General features: G+C 31.1%; 1 protein-coding gene across 2 annotated transcripts in view; it reads right to left on the reverse strand.

Annotated features, from left to right (window-relative positions):
* LOC123708512 overlaps positions 1-24,197 on the reverse strand; it is a 67,769-nt gene that overhangs the window by 39,953 nt on the left and 3,619 nt on the right. For both annotated transcript variants that reach the window (XM_045659268.1, XM_045659269.1), the window contains exon 2: positions 12,604-13,060. In XM_045659268.1, the coding sequence (XP_045515224.1) occupies positions 12,604-13,060 (457 nt within the window). The remainder of the gene's footprint in view (positions 1-12,603; positions 13,061-24,197) is intronic.

Below are 24,197 nucleotides of genomic sequence, written 5' to 3' on the forward strand. Positions count from 1 at the left end.
CCACACAATTATCTATATTTATTGCACGCAGATACCAGTTATTGGATCCATACTTTCATTGCGTATGACTACTTACGCACATTGGAGGATTCTCAGCTCGGATTAGGGACACGAATAGCTAAAGGGATTCCGAGGACCGGTTTTTCAACTACTACTATATATAGACATATTTCCACATTAATATTACGCTATATTCAACAATTTTTAAAACAATGTTATGAAAGCTCCACGCTACAATTCGTTATCGCGCTTTTGTTCTTGTTAAAGCTGGGCTGTAGTCTCGTGTATTGTTTCAAGAGAAAATAATTGTATAAAGTGACGTAAATAAAGTGATTTTAAAATGTGTTTTATATTAGATATTTTTAAGTATATTTGTTTAAGTTCTGTGCATTTAAACATAATGAATACATAGATAACTAATATATTCATCACCTATGTAGCAGGATAAAATGGTGTATTCTCCGAAGGGTAAGAGGAGTCTAAGTATACATTTAGTTATGATTTAGGTTTCATACCAGGTGTGCTAAATATCGTAGTAATGTTTATTTACAAATTTCTCGGATATTCAAATCACATCGTCTTTGATCTTTATAAGGAGGATTTCAACTTAGTATAGATACCGGCAAACATTTTGAATAAAAGTGAGTTTTAGGTATCACTGGGAGGGGGTGGAAGGGGGATCGACGGGCGGTGGTGCGCGACGGCGGGAGAGTGACGTGTCGATCGCGTCATTGGTAAATCGGTTGACGTTTGTGTCCCGCGCTGTATACGATGCGCGAACTTTCCCCCACTCCCTTGTTTAATACTCAAGAAGTTTGCCGGTATCTGTAAGTTTCATCAAAACGTTTCGGTTTTGAATACTAAATTGTATCGATTATCCTTTTTTTAAGATTACACATAGCTTTTAGACTTTTAGATAAGTTGTAACTAACTAGTCAGTTTCTTTATTACACGTATAATGTGGATAACTCACAAAAGGCTAGAAAGTCCATTAAAACTTATCTAAGTGGAGACTAGAAAGCTATCTTGCTATTTTTATGCTTGTACAAAACTGTAGCCTTGTGGAAAGTTAAGAAGTGCAGTGGGACTTTAATTAAAACTTTAGCTAGAGAACTGTAAGTCGCATTTTATGTTCATGTTAGCTTAAGAAATGATATATATATATTAAGAAAAACACTTTTTGAACGAATTAAAGGTATGTATTATTATTAAAACTTATAATTATTTACATAAGTTTCACGTCGGTAAAAAAAATTTAGAATTATGTAAATAATTATAATTTTTAATAATAATACATAGCTTTAATCCGTTCAAGAAGTGTTTTTCTTAATGTGTAAAAGCTATTTTAACAAAAAACAATACTAATGATAAATATATAATATCCTTATAATAGCCTTTATATCCAAAACTTGCTCAGTTGTGGACGTTGGTACGGGTGGAATTTTGTATTCTGCCTCGACCACCGATGATTCCAGATGATCATGATAAATGCGGAGATGCGAAATTTCTACACAACGATATGGAATCAAGCCACTCGGAAAGTGACGATTCGATTCGCTTTCGTTGAATACGGTCAAGTGGAAGGAGCTGGTACTGGGGAGCAGAGGTGAGAACAGTATTCTATGTATATCATATTCCAATATCAGAGTGTAACAGAACTTTTTCTTTCATATCATACTTAGAACTTATTAATTAAATCTCTCTTATTTATCACATCGTAAGCATAATTAAATAAATTATTGAGTAATTCTGTTTAGTCAGTAACAGAGCTAGTGTATTACTTTTTGTACAATCAGATAATTTGTAAAAGAAACATATAAATTGCTTTAAAAAATATTCTGTGAATATAAAAGATTAATTTATACATCACCGTTCGCTTAATTTTCAAGCGTCATCTGAAAATAATGAAATTCAGTAATAATTAAAAACTGCAGCACTAACAATGTACATTTTTTAAGATTATATTTTTTTTCATCTATGAAAAAAATAATGATATGAATAAAGATATTTCCGTGTCAAAGGATTTGGAGATTTTAAGATACAATTGCATCTATAGAAAATATATAATAAAAAAGCTTTGTTTACGCACATCGTGCATAGCTCGGCATAATTTAATAAAATTGTTGGTAATATTATAAAATTATATGTTAAAATGAGAACTCAACTGCAAAACTGCAACTGCTTTATTGGCATCTAAGACTCATTTTAGCTAACAAATTTAACTTTGTAATTATGTACTTCCTGCCGATGTGATCACAGCGGCTATTATCCATTCCATCCATCCATAGATTAGATACTTTGCTACCTACAAGTCATCCATAGCGATAAGCCTCGAATCATAGGTTTATACTCAGATAGGATAGATATCTATCAGGGTGTCACGTGAGCTGGCGTAGGAGCAATTGCGTTACCTACCGAACCAAAAGTATGTGTAAGTCCAGACAGTTCAACAGCTTAATCGGAAAAGATAAAAAAATACTTTAAATGTTCACATGCACAAACCTGTCTCTAATTGTATCTACTGATCAGCTTCCGCCGGCAGCTATTGCCACATTGACTTCGTGTATTTTTCAACAATAGTCGTTTCAATCTATTTACATAATGAATCATACACCATACCCTTCCTTGGGAACTATTACAATGCTGTACAAAAACTGTAGTTTTGTTTTTATCGCATTCATACAGGCCGACAGACCTCGCCGGGAAACTACATTTTACTATACGTAAGGATTACCCAGCATAGACAATTGTTTAAAACATTCTCTAAGATATGGAACTTATTTTCCTAAAGCCAATTACTTAGTGGACAGCAGAAGATTACGCGTGCAAATCAGGTTTGCAGCCATTAGGGATATTGTATCGCATATAAGCCGGACGTTTTATTTTTCAAACAACATGACACTACCTTATCTCCAAAGTGTAATTGAAATAGGTACCATATTAATGACAGGGATCTAAAAAAATCTTTTGGTTCTAAATAAAACAAAAATTAATTATCGTTGTTCTATTTCATTCAGAATAATTCGATATTTGTGTCTTGTAGATTCCATGGAATTTAAAAGTAATCTCTTCTAACGAAGTCTACAATATGTGATGAACCTCGCACCATTTCACATTCATCCTAACTTTCCTGAAGCAACTTTATAATTCAAAACATTAAATTTACAATTCATTGTGCTAGTTTATTGAACAAGCATAAGAAAAAAATAAACTACTATATCTACGTCAAAATAAAAATATATTCTTCGGAAGCAATACTTTTCCGACCCAACGAGACTCGCAAAAAATATATTTGAAACACTTTGAACCAATTTCCATCAAAGTCAAGGGTTGCCCTTTAATATTTATTTATTATGACATTTTTATATAATTCAAGTAAGATGAAAGAGAATAACGATGTCATAACTATCAGTGTTATAACCTAAGACGTGTGGGAAAATTAATTATAATGTGGGAAAATTAAATAAATATCTGTGGTTATTATTATAATTGTCATTATTAGTATGTGTTATAAAATAATAATATTTATTATTTTGCTACGTGCATTATATTTAAGAATACGACTTTATAAGAATAGCATGGAAGTTATAAAGGCCTTTTTTATTATCATTATGTGTTGTAAAACATTTTTTATCGCTCCTTCCTATGTTACGTAATAATAATCCTTCAGCTAACTTAAATTTTCTACAAAAATTTCTTAAAAAATATAGTCTAAAACGGAAACACATTCCTAAAGAAGGATTAAAACTGCAAAAATTATTAAATAAAATACAATTAAGTTAGAAAACAAAGTGACAACTATCGAGTGAGTCCTACTGCTAAAACAATATATTATAGGGACGGTGATAAAAACCCATCAAAATAATTTTAGACGTAAACAAGAGAGCCATAGTTAATTTAATAAAATAGCTTATGTTAGTAGACTAAACGAAAACATTCATTCAATAAGGAAACCTACATTTTTTTGTAACACATAATAACAATTACTTATCTTGTAAAATCCTTTTAATTACCTATTGGGTGGACTGACCGGGCCGACTCCTCTTTTCTCTATTAATACACAGGCCTTAATTAAAAGCATTTTAGTAAACATTATTCAAATATACATTATTCAAATCTTGTTACACCTTGGAGGTGTATGGACGTGCAAGATACCTGTATCACTCAAATGCCAGTCCAATGCATTGAAGCCAACTGAAACGCGGAAATGATATCAGAGATTAGCTATTAAGAACAGTAATATACATAAGAATAGAAAATAAAATAATAAAAAGAAGTAATATTTAAGCGATTGAATACAAACTAACACTGGCAATGTGCCAAAGATTTGAAAATAACACCAAATCATTCGACAACAAAGAAGTCAATATGAAGCAATATTATGAACCACTCAAACAACAATATATACACATATTAACTTGAAATAAATAAACGTTTTACAAGTTAAATAGTTAAATTTTGTACCCTGAATTTATTAGGAACATTACATGGAACTTAGTTTTTAACTGAGCTTACAAAATTAATTTAAACTCATATTTAGCAGCTTAAGATTTTAGAACAGACTTTTCCATAAAACGTCTAAGTACTTCTTTGGCCTTTATTTTGGCATCTATTGACAAAAATAAACACATACGTAACCTTAGTTCTCAATTACTTTTTTATGGGTGTATGTACCATGTATTTTATAGCTCACTTGTTTGGATTTCAACAGATTGAGAAAATATTATCCAAATAAAAATTCTCAGAATATGCAATATAATTTAACGCGGAATTTGATAGTTATAGTCATATTAATTATACAATATTCATATATCTACTAAATACGTAACTATTTCCCGCTTTATTTAATTAAATTTAATCTTGTGCAGTACTGGCTTTGATAATTCATATACGTCTTAGTCTTTGATTTTGCTTTTTATTTCTTTGAAGAACACACATGTAATGGCAATCCATTACATACACGTATAACATTAAAAACAACGGTTAGGTTAGGTTAGGAATATACGGGATTCCAATTCGCTCATCATAAATGAATGTTTTGTATCATTGTATACCTATATTGCCAGTATTGACCTAGTGGCATCAGCTTGCGAATCTTATTCCTGAGGTGATAGGTTCGAATCCCGGCTTTGCATCAATCGACGGCGGAAGGACTCTGTTTACGTCTGCATTTTACACTTGTAATTCGTTCAGTGAAGGAAGAGATCGTGAGAAAACCGGAATTTATCAGACCTAAAAAAGTGAACTGTGCTCAAGGCACAGAAAGATTGAAGACCTTAAAAGGTTGAAGCGCCACAAGTATTTGTTATATTATCTATGACTTTATCTTTTTGTGCAGTAAACATTTAATCCTTTACGAAGTAACGAACGCATATAAAATTTAAAAAAAACAGTACAACCGGCACAGTAATCTAGTTATCTAATTCAATTGTCCTGCAAACTAATCTGTGCGACTGTGCCAATTCCAAACAATTGCAAAACCTATTACAGTTGCTGAAGCCGTACGAAAACAATCAATACTTTTTAGTAAGATCTTGTTTCAATCAAATCCAACGGTTTGTTTAGACTGCGATTACGTAATGTCTGATCAAACGCTATTTATGCGAAAATTCTAATATTATACAAAAATCGTTGAAGAGTTCAAACACGATTTAGTCGCTATGAAATTTCAGTTAAACGTCTTGGCCGGATGATTAATTAAAATTTGTGATTGCATTTTGATTTAAGTACGGCATTCGACAAGAAAATAAAGCAGTTTTCTTATAGTAAAATCTTATAATCGCAATTACGATATTTTGATCAATTAAGCATTTGCATTCATTCAATTCTGAATTTCGAATGTTTAGATGTGTTTGATATTTACTTTAGTAAAGAAACTAAGCCATGCGGCTCAGTTTGGTGATTGCCTGGTGTTATTAATGTAATGGATAACCTAAAACTCTTGTTTATGCTAGACTGATGCAGAGGGCAAATCTTTCTTTTTAGTATTTGCAGTACTTATTCGAACAAAAGAAAGATCTTAGAAAATAGAAGCTCACGGTTACCTTAAATCATTGTTCTATAAATATGCATTGTGGAAAGAATTTTTATAGGAAAAAATAAACTCTATTGTGTTGAGGTAAGATTTAAAATGCCTTGCATTGAAAGCAATTGGTCCACAAAACTACGTATTTCAACTTTGAACGCTCAAAGGATTGTTCAATGAAAGAATAGAGATTGAAATTGGACCCATTCAATCGGGTTATATTGGACATGCATTGAAGATTTATTGAAGAAGCTAGACTACTGAGTATGCCTAGTAGAAGTTATTTTATCAAAAATTCTAAATCAAATTGGGATACCTGTTTAAGATTAACATAATCTTTTTCTTTAATTTTGATTTTCAACTGTCAAAGCGTTTCTTTAAATCAAAACAAACAAAGACAAATTGAGACATTATTTCAAACAAGAATATTGTTGCAAAAAACATTTGTTTTATTATTTTTCTTTAAAGTTTCACAGATTATATAATTTTTTATGTAGGAAAACCTTATAAAATTGTAGATTCCAAGCCTTAGAAAATAGATGCATATAATCAAAAAAGTTTTATATCCTTACTGTAAAAGCAAAAATCGATAAATTCCTAATCATTTCAAAATAAAGGGTCAAATACGATGGATTAACTTAATACAAATTACAAGCCAATTTCTCCTAAATTAAGTTACGGAAGCACTCCCCTTATTGTAATTAATGTATAGTTTAGATAACATCTTTAATGATTGATGTAGGGCGAATACACGGCCATCGATAAAAAAGTACATTCAAAATGTTACTTAAGTAACTATAAATGTAGTATTGTCTTTTGTTAACATAGCTTTTACATGTTAAGAAAACACTTTTTAAACGGATTGAAGCTATGTATTATTATTATAAACTTATAATTTTTTACATCCGTTTAAAAAGTGTTTTCTTAACTATTCATGTATAAAATTCCTGGTCCAAAAATAATTTCAAATTCTTGCTCCTAAAAGGCTCTCCCAGGGTCTCTCTCAGTTTACCTGATCTAAGCCAAAGGTTATAAGTTATTGTTCTCAGGTGTCTTTATATACGAGCCACTTAAATTATAACGGAACGGCCGTTACTAATTCGCCTCAAAACATATTTGAAAATTCTAATTTATTTAATTTCACTAATATTTATTTACATATATATATATTGTAAATTTAATCAAAAATATATTGTGTAACGGATGGCCTTTTGGCTACTATGCGATGTATTTCATACAATGAGAAGATGACATCCTCGCCGGCCAGTAGAACCCTTCATTACGTTCTATATAGATATAACGATATGGCGTTCTTTAAATACTATGGTATTCTTGCTGCGGGTGACGTCATTATTCTACTCCATATAACTTAATTAACACATACCAATGTGGTTTCACTAAATGCAATTTCTAAAACTACACATTTTCCGCCATCTTCTTTATATGTGAACATTCAACAGAATTCGTTCAGTACGGCAGTATAGATTAAATTATATTTAATTATAGGTTAAATTACATAAATTAATTGATAACTGTACTCATTTAGACGCATAATAAAACATAAAAACGAATTTAATTGCCTTCTCTATGAAGTTTATATTTAAAGAATGTGTATCTGTTATCTTTTTAACTCATCTTGTAAATATACGTAACTGAATGGTGTTCAAAAACGAGGCTTTCTTATTTATGAAAGATACTTTTTTATTATGAAACATCTATTACGATTGTATATGCTGAAGTTTTTTGTACTAATTTAGGTGTTTCTGGTGACTTCTAAATCCTCTCAATACAATAAAAATAAATACATGTAAATAAAAAAAAAACGTATATAAAAAGACATGTGTTATTTCAACTATAGGAAATGAAATCCGTATGATCTTAGTAATTAAAATAATTAAATAAATCAGTGGCGCTGCGACCATCTTAGGTCCATCCCTAAGATTTCTAGATCTGGTTTATGATCATTTGTCAATTTAATAGGCTAGTAGGTGATCAGCCTTCTGTGCCTGAAACACGTCGTCGACTTTTTGGATCTACGGCGAGCCGGTTTCCTCACGTTGTTTTCCTTCACCGTTCGAGCGAATGTTTAATGCGCTAATAAAAAGAAATTCCACAGCCGAGAATCGAACCTACGATTTCAGGGATGAGAGTCGCATGCTGAAGCCACTATATCAACAGTGCTGTCTATCTAATTAACTATTTTAAATATAATATAACTTTACAAAGCCTCTCCATCATTTTAAAACGCACGAAATAATTTTACTCAATAACACAAGGCGTATTCGGTATTGGTCTATACCAGATAGTATGAAAATGAAAACCAGTAAATCTGTAAAAATCACGTTAAACAAGTGAATTGCGATCACCTGGTATAGGCGGCCACACCCGACATTTAAAGATGTATGTTTCGAATGCCCTAGAAAACTTCGAGATCCAAACATTACTAACATCTGCGAGTACATTCAATACGATCCCATTTTTGTCGGCACTCAAAATAAAACAAATCTACCTGAGTATCTGGAACGATTTTAAACAGTACTCTATCTCGACTTTGCGAATTATTTAATCACTGGACTGGAACGTGAAAACATTTTAAAGTAAATGAACAGTATTTTACGCTTGTTAAAAAAATACAATAACACTATACCAGTCTACTTAACTCATGATTAATGATCGCTTTGATTAATCTAATACTGTATTGCGTAACATCTGAACTATTTTAACGTATTTTAGTGAATGTTTCAAAGGGAAACTGATGTTATAAAATTATTTTGTCACTGGATTATTCAAATTAATTTTAGTTGTATTTTTAAGGTTAGCCAATTTTTTTACGGGATGAAATATGTTAAAGTCTGATGTGTTCATTTATACGGAGACATATTACATAACATCATTATCCTGGTAGGAATCTAAATCCGCCTGTCATCTGTCATCACATCTGTCATTAGGCTAGAAATCTTGCTGACCAATTACAATCAAACGCGTATCGAAACTTATTTTGCACGTCCTCACTCCTCTGGAAAACGACTTACTTAGAACATAATAAAATCATAACAAAATGGCATAAAAATATTACTAATGACGATTTATTTATGTATCTAAAAGCGATAATACCACATATATTCCCATCACATAGATATCGAAAAGTTTCTCGGAATTTTCTAATACTACGGACCATAAAAACAAATATAGCTTAAAAAGTTCTAAAATATATACTTAAACCAAATTTTAACAAAACACGCAAATGGAGAGCTTTTTTAAATACACAATCAATAACAATTGACCTTAAGCTTAACAAGAGCGCTATAAATCTTGTTAAAGCAATTAATGAACTCCCCAACAAAGAAATCCCGACAAATTCATGGACTAATTCTTAATGGGACCTCAATTTAGCTAATGTGTAACTTTTTAATGTATTTTATTGGAATTAATCCTCTCAACAATGAAACATTATATTATATTACATTGTATCACAATTTTGATAGCATCTTAATGAAAAGAAAAAAAGATGTTTTTGTTTGTTCTGCACCTTCATATTTTCACAGTCTTATCGCACACAACGATAGTACAATAAGGCGATGGCAGCACTTTAACGGTTTTCTCAGAGACAGTGGTACTGCCCCAGTCGTGCCAGTCCATTTGGCTGAAGTCCGAAGGCAACGGCATGGCACTCCCACTAGGAAAGAACCACTGATGAAATAATCTTTGTCACAGGTTATTTCACCAGTGGGTTACGGGGTCGTAGTTCTATTATGTCAAGCGATAACTGTCTACATTATAAGCGATGATCCTTCGTAAATTTTAAACGCATTTTTGTGAGATTGAATTAATATTTTCATTTAAATATACAAATAAAAAATCCTATTTATCAGTGCAAACCGCTAGTCATAATGAGACACAGAAATCCAGATCACACACGTACAAGATAGTCGAGGGTATATTGATTGCTACAAATATTTGCTCGAGTTGCCAGGCATTGATTTTCTGTTTATTTATAAGCTTGGGAAGTAATGAGTTATTAATAGACAGTTTATTGAGCGAACACGTCAAAATGATATCATCTTTGTACGTGAGAGGTAGAGACGCGTTTCCGTCTCCAAAAAGACGTTTACTTTTGATATGGGTGTTTCTTCTGAATTAATTTGATCTGTTTAGAGTCAATACGTAAGACGAATTCCCATTGAGTAAACTCAGTTTGAACTACCGCGATGTAACCTTTTTAGCATATAACGGCCGAACGTATATCCAATGCTATTTTGACATATGCGAGCCATGCTTAGCACATTTGTTTATGACATACTCACAGAGTCAGTCATTAACTTTTACGGTTGCTTTTGCCACTGAAACACACTCCCAGTTACTTGTCCTTTTTAAATTTCTAAAGTCACTAAGGCACAATTAATTTGACATTGTCAAACAAATACATTAATTTCATTAGCTATGAAGTTTATGATGCGTTTATGAATATGTGGTTGAAATGCTTTAAAGTCCAAACAGTTTCGGCAGTATGGTTGCATAGAAATAGGAATGCGGCATAATTTTATAGCCTTTGATAACCCTTGACCAGACTCATGATTTAATGATATAAACAAATGCATTTAGATTCAATACAAAAAACTTTAAACCAAATATATGAATCGGTACAATCTTATTTCATATTTACACGGAAATAGTAAAATCTTATAGTCGCACGGATTTCTTTAATACTGACATATATATATTATTTTTGCTCATATATATACGTGAACATAGCTGTGTAGTATATAGCTCTTATAACACCACAACGAGTTTAAATTGTCGTATATACCCAGTGTATATTTAATTTATTCTTACCCAAGAGAGTTTGTCTTCAATTGAAAATGGTCTACTCCGGCCCTCAACGCAATGTGAATAATAATTAATTGCATAATCTACTGACAATTTTACTTTTAAATAAACACTAAATAAATTACAATACAATAGTAAAACTATTGAAATCCGTAATTTAAATTTTGATACAATATTTTGTTGATAGATGTTTGCGATATCCCTAGTACATAAATTATCGTCGCTCGATTACGTCATAGTTATTGGAATTGTTTATTTTATTTTTATGAGTGTCAACTCTTGGATAGTTTTGATAAAATTACTGCATTTGCAATTGCATACTGTAATAGATTCCAGCTGTTACCCCGGTAAAATGATAGAGCAACCCCGGAGTCTCTCTAACGCGGCTTTGTGAACTACCCGAGATGGTTTTATTGGGTATTGGCATCCAGTCTGAAAAGCAGAGATTCTGGTGTGTAGCAGCAGATCCGCAAATGAACTACCGAAAAAATCAAAAAAGAAGAAAAAAAATGCTAGATACTATCGCCTTTAGTCACAAAAACTAAATCAGTCTATTTGCACTATTTTAACTAAATCTAGTATCTTTATTGTGTTTACGCTGTGATAAAAACAGACAGAAATGTGCAGATATTTATGACTGGCGTGATCTCTGTAGGACATTAGTCACATGACAGTTTTAGACTCAATGAATATCAGTTTCAGTAAGGAATATTAATTAAAGAGTCTTTCTTTTTCCAGATATTATTGAAAAAAGACGTCATCCCAGGCTTCAGACCTTAAACGTTCCGAAACACGTAAAGATTATGCGACTATAAATAAATATACAATATTATACATATGATTCGGTGTACTAATTTAGTTAACGAATCAATAGGTTAACGGACCTTTTTGATTGTCCATTAAGTGAACTGTGAAAACTATTATTTGTTAGTGCCTATAGTAATTAGTTATTTTTTTGTATTTTTTATTACGTAATTTTGTTTTTCTTAAGTAATTTCTTATTTTTGCTTTTTTAAATTTTATTCAGGTATTGTGCGTTCTTGTCAGTTTAGGGACGCTTGTTAGGGAAGGAGTGTTATTATAAATTAATACATTTTAAAAATAATTTTTGTTATTATAAAATTGGCCTTTATTATTATGGTAGCTTTTACTATATAATAATGTATTTCGAGAAGATAAATTATGATATCAAGTATGCTATACGCACGCGAAATCAGCAGCATTTACCAGCCATTTATAAACAATCGCTGATAATGTCAATCATGCGAAGAAAACAAAAGGAACGCAATTACTAGAATTTGCCGATCCGGGCGGATATTAGTTATAACGATGGCGCGTCATGACTTTAAGATCATTGTGTCTGAGGAGGTATTTTATGACAAAACTTTTTTAATGCAATGTATGATTTGGTATCAACTACATAGTCCGGAGTAGGAAACGGTGCAGTTTATTAACTTCTTTATTTATAGAGGTTTGATTCAAATATCTATTTCTCTTCTTTAATATCAGCAGTCTTTACCCGCTGAACCCTTAAGAAGCTAACGGTTATTAATATAGCAGTGTACACGTTTTGAATACGCCTGCGAAGTTTTTTGTAGATGGACTCTAATGCAGTTACAGCGTATGGCGGTAACGTGATTTATTTTACTTTTTATGTTTAGGAATAAAAACGAATTCAATCAAAATTCTGATATAAGTAACATGTATATTTTTTAATAAAACCTATACATATTAATGAAATGTTCACATACCTATAACTTAGTGGCGCTCGCAAGTTATACGAAAGATCTCTGGAACGCATTCGTCGACGCTTGTCCCCATCTCGCCAGCTGGCATAACTTCTCGCAAATGACACTGCACTACACGTCACATTTACAAAATCCACGGACATATCTACACTCTCCACTGTCTCATTTACACTCTCAATTCTCGAGTCAAACTCGAAGGAATTATTCACATTTGTGTAGTTCTCGAATGTGTGATTTGTCAACTCAAACACTCCGTTATGTTTAGGACTGGAATAGATATACACTTTGTCGAGTTCCGAGTCATTTTGAGTTTTGATCAAATTGGCGTGAGTGAGGGTATCATTTTGATAGTAATTTTCAAGGGATGTGTACCAGGCTTCTAGGACAGCAATATGCGTGTCCAACTCACGACACGTCAATCGAAACTCGTAGTCATGGCAACGTTGTTCTTCCACGATCTCTGTAAAAAATATTTAACATTAATAAAATGTAAATCGAAAATAAATCAAAATTAAAAAGCTCTCAAAGAGCAATGCAGATTTTATAAGGAAAGTAATATAATTGGTATTCTGTGCTCAGATAGATGAACAACATTAACTCTGACATAAAAAAACATATAAATATTTTTTATACATTTAAAACTATATTGCCAACCTAACTCCTGACGAAGTTGAATTATTTAGTTGGGCTATGAAGATTTTGAATCATCAATCAAGTTTCATAAGAAAACTTACAAAATGTTGCAATGTTTGTAATCATATTATTCATTTATCTCAGACGAAAGGGATTTAATATAACCTGTGCTACTTAAAAAAATAACTGTATGGAAACGCCGCTAGAATGATTTGATTTCCAAACTAATGCGTTCTTCCTGTTCAAATCCTATAACCTACATTACGTCCAACGAATATTAATGATTGAGGACATGTTCTTAACGCAAAAACCGTTAATAGTTTTTATGCATTAACTTAAAAATACAGCAATCCCTTAACCCAACTATTTACTAACTAAGATATTATGAATTTTGTATTTTAAAGAGAAGATAATGCCATGAACGATTCGGGGGTTCCGAGACTTGAACCATACAAAAATACGAAAACCATAACAAGCCTTCTATAGATAAGTCTTTACTCACTGAACATTCACAAAAAAATGTTGGTGTTGTATTAAAAAAAAATTACAGGTGAAAATTAAATGTTAACACTCGTGCAAAGAGACAAGTTAAATATTTTCTCTTAATACGAGTTTATCTAGTGAATTCGTACGAATATAGAACTTGCTGCTATTTTAAATACCTTTACGATTTATACATTTTTAAACGTGTAACGGTGAAAGCTAATGGAAATTTTTATACCTTTCGAATTTATAGCGAAATACGTTTCTTGTTTTATGATAATTGGATAAGATAGTTGACCTAATTCTGTATCTGTTCGGTAGTCTGATACTCACGATTTCTCCTCACACGGTAAGAAAAGTATTTCGGAAAAAAGAATTCGATCGAGTTTCCTTACTAGAGAAGCGAGAATTTAAGCAAAAGTGCAAATTCGGAGAGATTCTTATCACTGGTCGCGAAACACCAAAAAAGTACATGGTTTTTTTAAGTTTACGTCATCGTTATGAAATAAGTCAGTACGCACGTCCGATGCATTCGCCGATCACAGAGGATTTCTACTTCAATTATCGATCCAACAAATTGACACATTTGATTTTGACAATTGACCTGTAAAATGTCTATGTAAATTGCATTCTAATAGAATAATTTATGCCATTGCGTATCCCTTATTACCATATTTTCGAAATATTTATATACCTACATATTTGTTAAAGGAACATATTTAACAAAAATTGTTACGTGACCTTAATTTAACTTGCGTTACTATATTATTTATTGCGATGCTGCCATCCTTACTTCATAAAACAACACTTCGTAAATGTGCGACAACCTCCTCCGTCCTTCACAGAAATGCGTGGATAACAATATCTCTATAGTGGATACAAGACTACAATTTTGATAAGACTGACTGTTTCATAAGTTTTTTTAAACATGAGAAATTAGGGACAGCCATAAAAAGGTAATAAAATTACCGCAGATGAACTAACTAACATGGGTAGTCCCAAAACGTAACTTGTCGGCTTTATGAGGAAATAAGCAATAGTTGTAATATACCTGATACCATTAAAATTTAAACAATATCAATATAAGTTTAAATTGTAACCTCCTTTTTAAGCCTGTTAAAAATAAATTATAAAAAAATATTAAATGCTTTTAAACCGCATTCTACGTAGTAGTCTCATTATTAAAATTCATAAAAAAAATGGATCAACATAACCTTAGTATATAACCTTGGACCTTTTCGGCTTAGTTAACAAAGCATTATGAACTGAGCTTAATCCCGGATTTGAGAATTAATTGAACAGCTCCAGCATAAAAGATATTTAGTCATATAACAGACCTTAGTTAATATTTAGATTAGAAAGAAATATCTGGAAATATTCGTAAGCAGTACAAAATTTTACTTTGAGTTTTTTCGTATTATTAAATACTTTATTTATAAAAGAATGTAGACTCTTTATTTATTTTAAAATTAAGAAACATTTGATAAGAACACGTTATTCAGCTATATATACATAAAAGAATATATCGCATTTCTATAAAATCGTTGTTTCAATTAATTGATATTTTAACTTAGGACTAATTAACCTATATCAAAATTGGACTAGGCTTAATAAATAAGAAATTCTGATTATCTGTTTTTGTGCCAATCCATGATTAATAACATGAGTTTGGATTATATATATAAGATATATTTTAATAATAGTTGTCACAAAAGTATTCAAAGATTTAATAAGTCGCTAGCCAATTACTTAAATGCTTAATTATTATAGTATGTTACTGAAAATTTAATTTAGGTTGTATCCTGTGTCAGTTGTGATTTTTTAATAATCTATGGCATTAGATACAGGCCTTATGAATATTTAACAGAGCTACAAATATTGGACAATTATCCTATAATACTAGAGCAAAGGCCAGTTATTATACATGCACAGATTGGGAGCAGTCAGACCAATGTAATTTAGCAGTAGCAGTGTGCATTGCAAAATAACCCTCATTTTCTATCTCTTTCATTCTTTACCTGTGCTCTATAGTTATCTCTTTCCCATAGCTTTACCCTCAAGGACTCCCAATTTGGATCAAACGTTTCCATGGCAACCATCTCAAACAACGCCATTTGTTGACACTACCAATTAATAATGACCCCTCATTGCCTAAAAAGTTGTTGAATTAAGACTTTTTGAGAGGTCTATCCAAATTGGCTAGATTACTCTTCGACAAGAGATTAATGAGACAAGAAAATAAACGTTAAATAAAGGAGTTAGAGAATGATTTGCTTTAATTTATTAAAAGACTGTTGCATAAGGGATATTTCGTATTTTAACCTCTCAATTATAATTCATGTTAGGAACGATATCACGCATTTTGATTTTGAAAATGCGTTGCACTTTCAAGTGGCTCAAACGAAATTTGAATTAAAACAATAACAGCCCGGGAGTTAAAATGTTTTTAAATGTGTTTTACAAATTATATTTTTTCATTGATGCAATATTCATGACATAAAATGTTATTCTTTGTACGTCTTAATGAAATTTTGTACAGTTTTCGCCAATGTTGCCAGTAAATTAACATCGCTAATTTGTGGCAAGGCTGTACTTTGCTGCCAAGTTAGTTTTGGACGTCTTCCTAAAACGTGACGTTACATAACTTAACTAACAAGGTCTTTAATCTTTTAACACAGAAAATTTAAAACTTCGCTTTTATATAAAACCCTTATTTTTTTCATCTGCAAAACACAGCTAGTGATGGAATGTAATTAAATGAATGTATTAAAATCGTTTAAGACGATCTACTCGTTTCAAACAAAAATTTATTTTTTTACGCACAACGAGAAATCGTAACAAGCTGGTTTTACTTAAATTTCAAGATTTTTAAGACCGAAATCGTAATCACTCGTTAATTGCTCATTTTACAAAGTTTTTGTAGAATATTTGTTAAAAAACATCAGACCATTTAAATTATTTCAAATACTTCAATTCATAACTAATTATAGAGTATTATGCATAGTACTATGACGTAGGTTTCCATTCTCAACTAGCGAGTCAAAACATTTACCTAGGCATAGCCAAGCCAGACAGTTAACCCTTCTAAAGCCCTACATACTACGGATTTGTAGGAGGCACTTATCTAAATGTTGGCGCCCCGAATCAACGTCGATCGTAAAACAAACTTTGACACAATTCCTTTAATAGCCTAGTTCTATAAATAAAACATTTTTTTAACTTAAAATTGATATATTAACTCAAGCTATAAAGTTCTCCAAGTTAGTTCGGCTGCGGTTCAGGTTAATTGTGACTGACCTCGCTAGAAATATTATGTATGTCTGTACAGTGTACGTAGAGATACAACTGCACTTTTGAAAATCGAATGTTGTCATTCTTCTGAACAAAAAAACTCGCAAAAGTATATTGAAATTTTTAAAAGATTTATACAACAATCTGCCGAATACACGAGTAAATCTCAAGGTTAACACACGAATTTATCACCATGGAGTAGATGTACACACATATACCGCAAACTCCCTCAAAATTCATAATCGCGACTTAACATAAAGACGTTTTACATCTAACAAAAGCACTTGTTGTATAGACTTTGTATTGTCAAAATTTAGTGAAGGGAGCTGTAGAAATCAATTCGTCGTACAGTACGTAAGTAGTTGAGGGTGCTACCCTAGGGATGAGGGTATAGATACAACATATTTGTTTCCATCACGGAATAGATAAAAAACTACTTGGTAGAACTACCAAACTTCACTAAATTCTTCACATACAATATTAATTGTTAAAGTAAATGGCAAAATAATGTTACATTGACGTACTCATCATATCAGAAGAACACATTTTAGCCAAAACGCACCCATATCCTGATTGAGCATTCTGATTATACACACATTTCATTCAAATTCAATCAAATTATCTTCAGTTTTTAAGATTTTTGAATGGACGTCTTTTTTCTCTTCGTAATTTTGACGTTTGCCTATAAGTCACACTACATCTTTTATTTTTATCTTTATATACCAAAATGTGTGCCTAGCCTTGGGAAGCCTTTTAAATAAATTAAATATACATAATATCACTAAGTCCTTAATGTCCATAAATTAATAATATTCGTGATATCAAATATTTCACTTAACACTCACTACTAAGTTGAGCTCTTAAGGGAAAGCCCTGCTGTGCCCCTTGACTACCATAGCATGTCACACATATGCATAAAATATGAAGTGTCATTATTAATGATACTTTATACTTTCCACTTCAGCTCAGTTGATCCTTAACAAAATTTCTAAGAACTTTACTAAGATTTATTCATATGTAAAATACATATGTTGTTGAAGACAGTACACACTGTCTATAGAAATATAAATCATAGGTTAAGGCCGTAAATTCAATACAAAAAATCACTCTAAATTCACACCGTATCGTATTATATAATGGAAACAAGTTGAAGTTCTTCCTAAAGCTCTGATAAGCACGGACGTTAGAGACTGCAGCTTTATCAAGCTTTTTACAATTTTGCTGAGGTAGCTTAGATTGGATAAACTTTAGTTAAAATTGTGAATTTAAATATCTATAATTTTATTCATGTAACTAAACATCTCAAACATACAGTATTTACAATTTAGGATGAATAATATTGATGATTAGCTAGCATATAAATCATTAATTTAAATATACATAATTAGGCAATACTAATACATGTTTAATCTATTTACAATTTTCTTAACCTACAAAGTAATAATTAAAATTATTAAAAAGAAAATCGAAAAAATATCAAAAAGTTTGGTCCCTGTGGCAGTGTAGCTATCACTGGCAGCATTTCCTCGCTGTATTGCGATACTTATTCGTCAAGCCAGGAAAGCACCAGCTCTGGGGTCACCGGTTCTATCTACCAGGCGCCAACTTAAATCTTTAATAAGCGCCTGTGCACTTGAACCCCATGGCCCAAGTGTCTCTACTCCAAAGGGAACAAAATCGAAGTTGGAGGAAAGACTCTTCGAGGAAAGAATCTTATATTTGTGCCGTTTATTTTTTATTTTCTGCTTGCTCTGCGGCTGCCCCAGCTTTCTTTTAAGTATTTCCAATTTTCTTAACCTACATAGTAATAATCATCTTTTGTATCCTTTGCTGTTTTTATAGGAAACCACTAACCAACGAAGCGCTAAAACTCGAGTGTGCATAAATTTGATTTCATGCGTCATAATCATCGAATCAATGAAAAGAAATGATATTTTGATTTATTGTCATCTTTGTAGTAAATGACATAAAATAATATGTTTCTCCATTATTGTACAAACACACATTTTAAAGGTTTTAAATTTAATATTAGCACAGTAAACTAACGCATAACGTATTACGCACTTAAAATACATATACTTTTTTGCTCACAATTATTGTATTGTGTACTTTGTTCTGAACGTGTCTTTCGGAGACTTTGATAATAATTATTACTTTGAAATAAATTTGTAATATTATAGCTTTCGATAAGAAAGTATTCCATACCAAGTTACGGTATGCCTGAGCAATGACGAAATTGTTTAATTTTCTCATTATTAAGTGTAATCTAAATTATCATCACTAAATACATACTAATTATAAAATTCAACTAGCATTCTTCACTTTATTAAGGGCTCGCAGAATATAGAAACACAACACGCCCTCTGAAAGCTATGCAAGCTCGGCTCGCTTTAATAATTTATTAAAATGGTACTAGATTCACAGCCACCGTTAAGGTGAATAAAAAATAAGATGAGTTGCGGGGGAATGAACATAGAATTCATAATTGCAAAAAATAACAACAGTTCTTGAAATAAGAAAATATTGAATTAATATAAATTGTGATAATTTGATACAGATGATGTCAGTTTTGTTCATGTTTCAAGTTTTATTCATCTTTTTTCAGTCTTGCAAATTCTTAAGAAATTTTAAAATTTGTTAAAAAAATTCTAATACACTATTTGAAAGTATGAAAAGTATTGTGTTACCGAGAGTAATCTATACAGACCATATAGGCTTCTAAAATGTTAAAGAAAAATAACAGGTAAATAATCATTAATTTAATTGAAATATAATACGTCAGTGACACAACGTACACAGATTAGTCGAATCGAAGATGACGCATGCTTGAAAATAATATATCTTCGCCAATCTAATCTGCGTACTGTCTTTAGTGTATAATTTCTTCGGACAGATTTGAATGGGTAATAATATATAAGTATTTGTATTATTCCATGATGATTATTAACACGTAACAAACTTGATGTTTGTGTAGTAGGCAGGGTACGTCATAGAGACTGGTGCGACGCCATCTTGTCTAGAGACGCGTTTTGGCGGGTTTAATTTTAACCGCCAATTCTTAAGAGAAACAGAATAAAAAAATCATTTGTATAGGTTTTATAGTCCGAAATGGTTATTAAGTAGAAGTCAAATAGCCTATTTTTACTTTTTAAAATAAATCTTGGTTTTACTTTTAAGTGAAAGTTATTAGTTATGATTTTTGAATAATCAGTTGAAACGTGACTGTGTGTTAACATTTTTTTGCAATAATATTTTATAATCTATATTTTTATATATATATTATTTAATAAATAATCATTTAAAAATCTAGTCAACGGCTTTCGTATAACGTAATAGATATTGCCTGATCTTAATCCAACTTTACAAAGTAATATTCCCTCAATAAGTTTTACCAATTTACTACTTAAGTTTCTAAAGTAATACTTGTAATACTTGTACTAAGCTCTGTAAACTTCAAGTATTAGTTTCAAACATGTTCAATATTGTTATAAAATAGTTTATGGAGAGATATTTTTTTTTATGTAACGGAAGGCAAACAGGCTGGAGGATCACCTGATCTTAAGTGAAACCGTCGTACTCACATTGCCAGGAAGCTCGCAAGTGCGTTGCCGGCCTTTTGAGAATTAGTCCAGAAATACATCAGTGGGCAGCTGGTTCCACATAGAGGTGATGCGCGGCAAAAACTGCATTAGGAAACGCTCAGTTGTGGAACGACGAACGTCGAGGTGATACAGATAGTATTTTATATTCTGCCTTGACGTCCGATGAGGAATTCTGAGAAATTTCTTACATAGTTAGATAGAAAAAGGAGCAACGTGTTCCTATACTATTTAAATATAATAATCAATATTATAAATTTTATCGCTATTAGAAAACATTTTTATTAAATTTTAATTGCAAAAAAATGTTACGCGATATCAAATTAAACACAATTTTAATTTTACAACACAACGATAATTCAACCGTAACTCACGTGACACGTGTATTGACCGAGTTCCACAGAATGGCTTAACGTAACATGATTAATTGTATTTCTCTGTTAACAACGAGAAAGACCCATCACACGTTCCAAATAAAATGACAGATTCAAATGTTATTTTAATCTATTTTTAAAAAGTACAGACGCACAATTAGTATTAACGTATAAATAATCTTAGAAAAACTATAGATAATATAAACAAAACAGAAGTTGGTATGAGCAAAATTATGGTTGTACAAATCAAGCTGGTTACATTACATTATGTATGGATTTGTTTTGTAACTCAGTAATTAGAATGTATGAAGACGTGAAAAAAACTTAGGGAGGATATTATCTTTCAAAAAAACAAATAGACTCGTAATTAAAAAAATAACTGAAAATATTTTAAATTCCTATTATAATTACAAAGTCCTTTCAAGCTTTATATGGTAGACATCCATTAATATATAATTAAGCACATGTGTGAGTAAGTAGAAGATAATGAAAGAGCAGACAGAGTGAAATGAAGCATCTAAAAGTAGAATTCGCGAACAAATTTCCCACATTTATGAAATTTTCAGCTGTTACAATTAACACATATGTTGACAGGACACTTCTTATCGTACCTTAAAAAAATTAAACAATACAGATCAAGACACAGTAGTACATGTCCACAGCAACCTGGCTACGATATAGTATCGAACAAATTATAAATATAGACATAGGTAACAGAAAATTAACTCAACGTCTTTGTTAACAGGTATCTATGCAACAGAGTGGTTTTGCCCCTTTCGCTGTTGCACATATATACATATACCCATAGGTACAAAGAAATCACTTACCGCCCCCAACAAGACTTTAAGTAGATAGTAAGCCAACTGTCCCGTCCCGTCTTGTTTCTAATTTATTTCTAAATTATATTGTCCTAAGACAAATTATTCGGTATGCACTCCAACATAAGACTGTTTTTAATTTCATGCGGAGCCCAAACAGACAAATTACACTCTAACGTACTTCTTACCATGCATACTAGAATCTAAATCTAAATTACTTAGTAATAACCATAGAATAGGAATGGCTGTACAATATCGTCTACATAATGTGGAGGAAAACCTTTTTGTATAACATGACGGAAAGCTAAAACACATTTTTGTTTATGACTTTCCTCACATGAAATAAAATTTGAATTTAGTATTGTCTTTTGTTGACATAGCTGTTACACATTAAGAAAAAAACTTTTTGAACGGATTGAAGCTATGTATTATTATTAAAAACTTATAATTATTTACATAGTAATTCTATTTTTTTTTCGACGTTTCGATTAGAAGTTTTTAATAATAATACATAGCTTCAATCCGTTCAAAAAGTATTTTTCTTAAAATTTTAATTGTTTTGTGGTAGCTACTATAATAAATACATAAATTCATGATTTAAAGCCGTAGATAAACATTCGTAACTAAAAAATTCAATCAGTATATTACATTGTTTTAACGAATGCCTTTACATAACCATTGAGGTTTAGGATGAGAGTTTTACTCTTTAAAAACAATTTACGATCAAGGGATATTTGACCTAGATGAACATGAACCCGAACGTAACCATTCAGGTAACCAAGTAGACTTGCTTTACCGAATGTTCACAGACACTATAACAAGAAGATTAATTTAGACTAAATTAGCAATTATTTATACCCAAATAACTACGTAATACCTATTCTGTAATGTTATTGCATGTTACAATACATGTCATCCGTATCTTCCGGTTGCAGTCAAGATTAATGGCTTAGTCAAGAATAGAGTTCAATTTGTACAAATGTTGTGACAATGAGCGGTATCAGGTGATGTATGTTATTATATGCTAACAGATAACTCCGTTAAAATGTATTTAGAAATGTTGAATACTATATGTTTAAATATTAGTCGTCGTTCCTTGCTGTCGCTATTATTATTATACGCTCTAAAAAAAATATCTTTTTGTGTCAGTATAAGAATATGTTCTATAATTTTGTAACAATTTTTGAAAGATGTCTTGTCCTTTCCTTGACAATAAATAAATATTTTGAACTTCTAAGACTAAGCTACATTTTTAACGAAACTAATGTCGCGAATTGAAGCCGGATTTTGCGCCATACTTTTAGCACTATGGAGCGTAAATTATTATGAATTATTATTGGAAGTAACCAATACAAAAAAAAATTAGTAAATTTATTCACGCATCTACTTTTGTAACATCTAAATTTAGATTTACTAGCACAAATCTATTTAGCAACTTTTATAATTTAAATATTTTAAATGAAACATTTCTTTGAAAACGAATATCCAAATTGTTTACCTTTTATATAAAAATAAACGTTGTCTCGTTCAATAACTACGTAAGAAAAATCTTGGCGCGATTCCATTCGCACTTTTTAAAACTGCATTTGCACAAAAATTGTTATCGGTCTTTTTGCATTCCTGGCACTATGCGGTATTTGTATTAAACCAATAGAAGATCAAATAATGATTGAATAAATTTAAAGACCATGTTGATAATCCTGTTACTTCGCTTCAAGGCTTCTTTATAAAGTGATTTTACTTCTTACAATGCGCTGACTCATATTAAAAACAATCACCTAGAGAAGAACGTCAATTTCTTTCTTGTTTTGATGTAAAAAATGCTTTTTTGTATTACCTAAAAATTCTAAATATCTTAAATTACGTAATAAAAAATAAATAAATCTACTATAAATCTGAATCTGCATTGCCAACGGATAGTCGAATTGCAATTAATCGATACAGATAAAAAAAACACAATAGATTTCACCCTAGTTCATTGACAAACCCCAATATAAAAGAGTCCTTTACTCGCAAATTGATTTTGTTTGAAATTATAAAGGGTACAAATTATAGTTACCATTTGTCAGCAGGACGTGAGTTAACAGAGAAATTATGTATGGTTAAATATTTTATAACGACATTTATATATTTTATTATTGTTGTACAGTGCGTGGCATTACTGCAACCCTGCGGCTGAAGTATTTGTATTTATTTATTAGGAACAAAATACATTTATAACTTTAATAGAAATAAAATATCAAATTAGAGTAATTGATGATCCTAGAGAGACGAAGAGAAACAATAATTATATTTATTATTGTGATATAATATGAGGAAATATAGATCTTTACACGTAGATGCTTTTTTCTATTTCCAATTTAAATGTAGTTTATAGAAAACAATATCGGAGTTCTACT

This window comes from Pieris brassicae, chromosome 4 (genome assembly GCF_905147105.1).
Source record: "Pieris brassicae chromosome 4, ilPieBrab1.1, whole genome shotgun sequence".
Taxonomy (NCBI): domain Eukaryota; kingdom Metazoa; phylum Arthropoda; class Insecta; order Lepidoptera; family Pieridae; genus Pieris; species Pieris brassicae.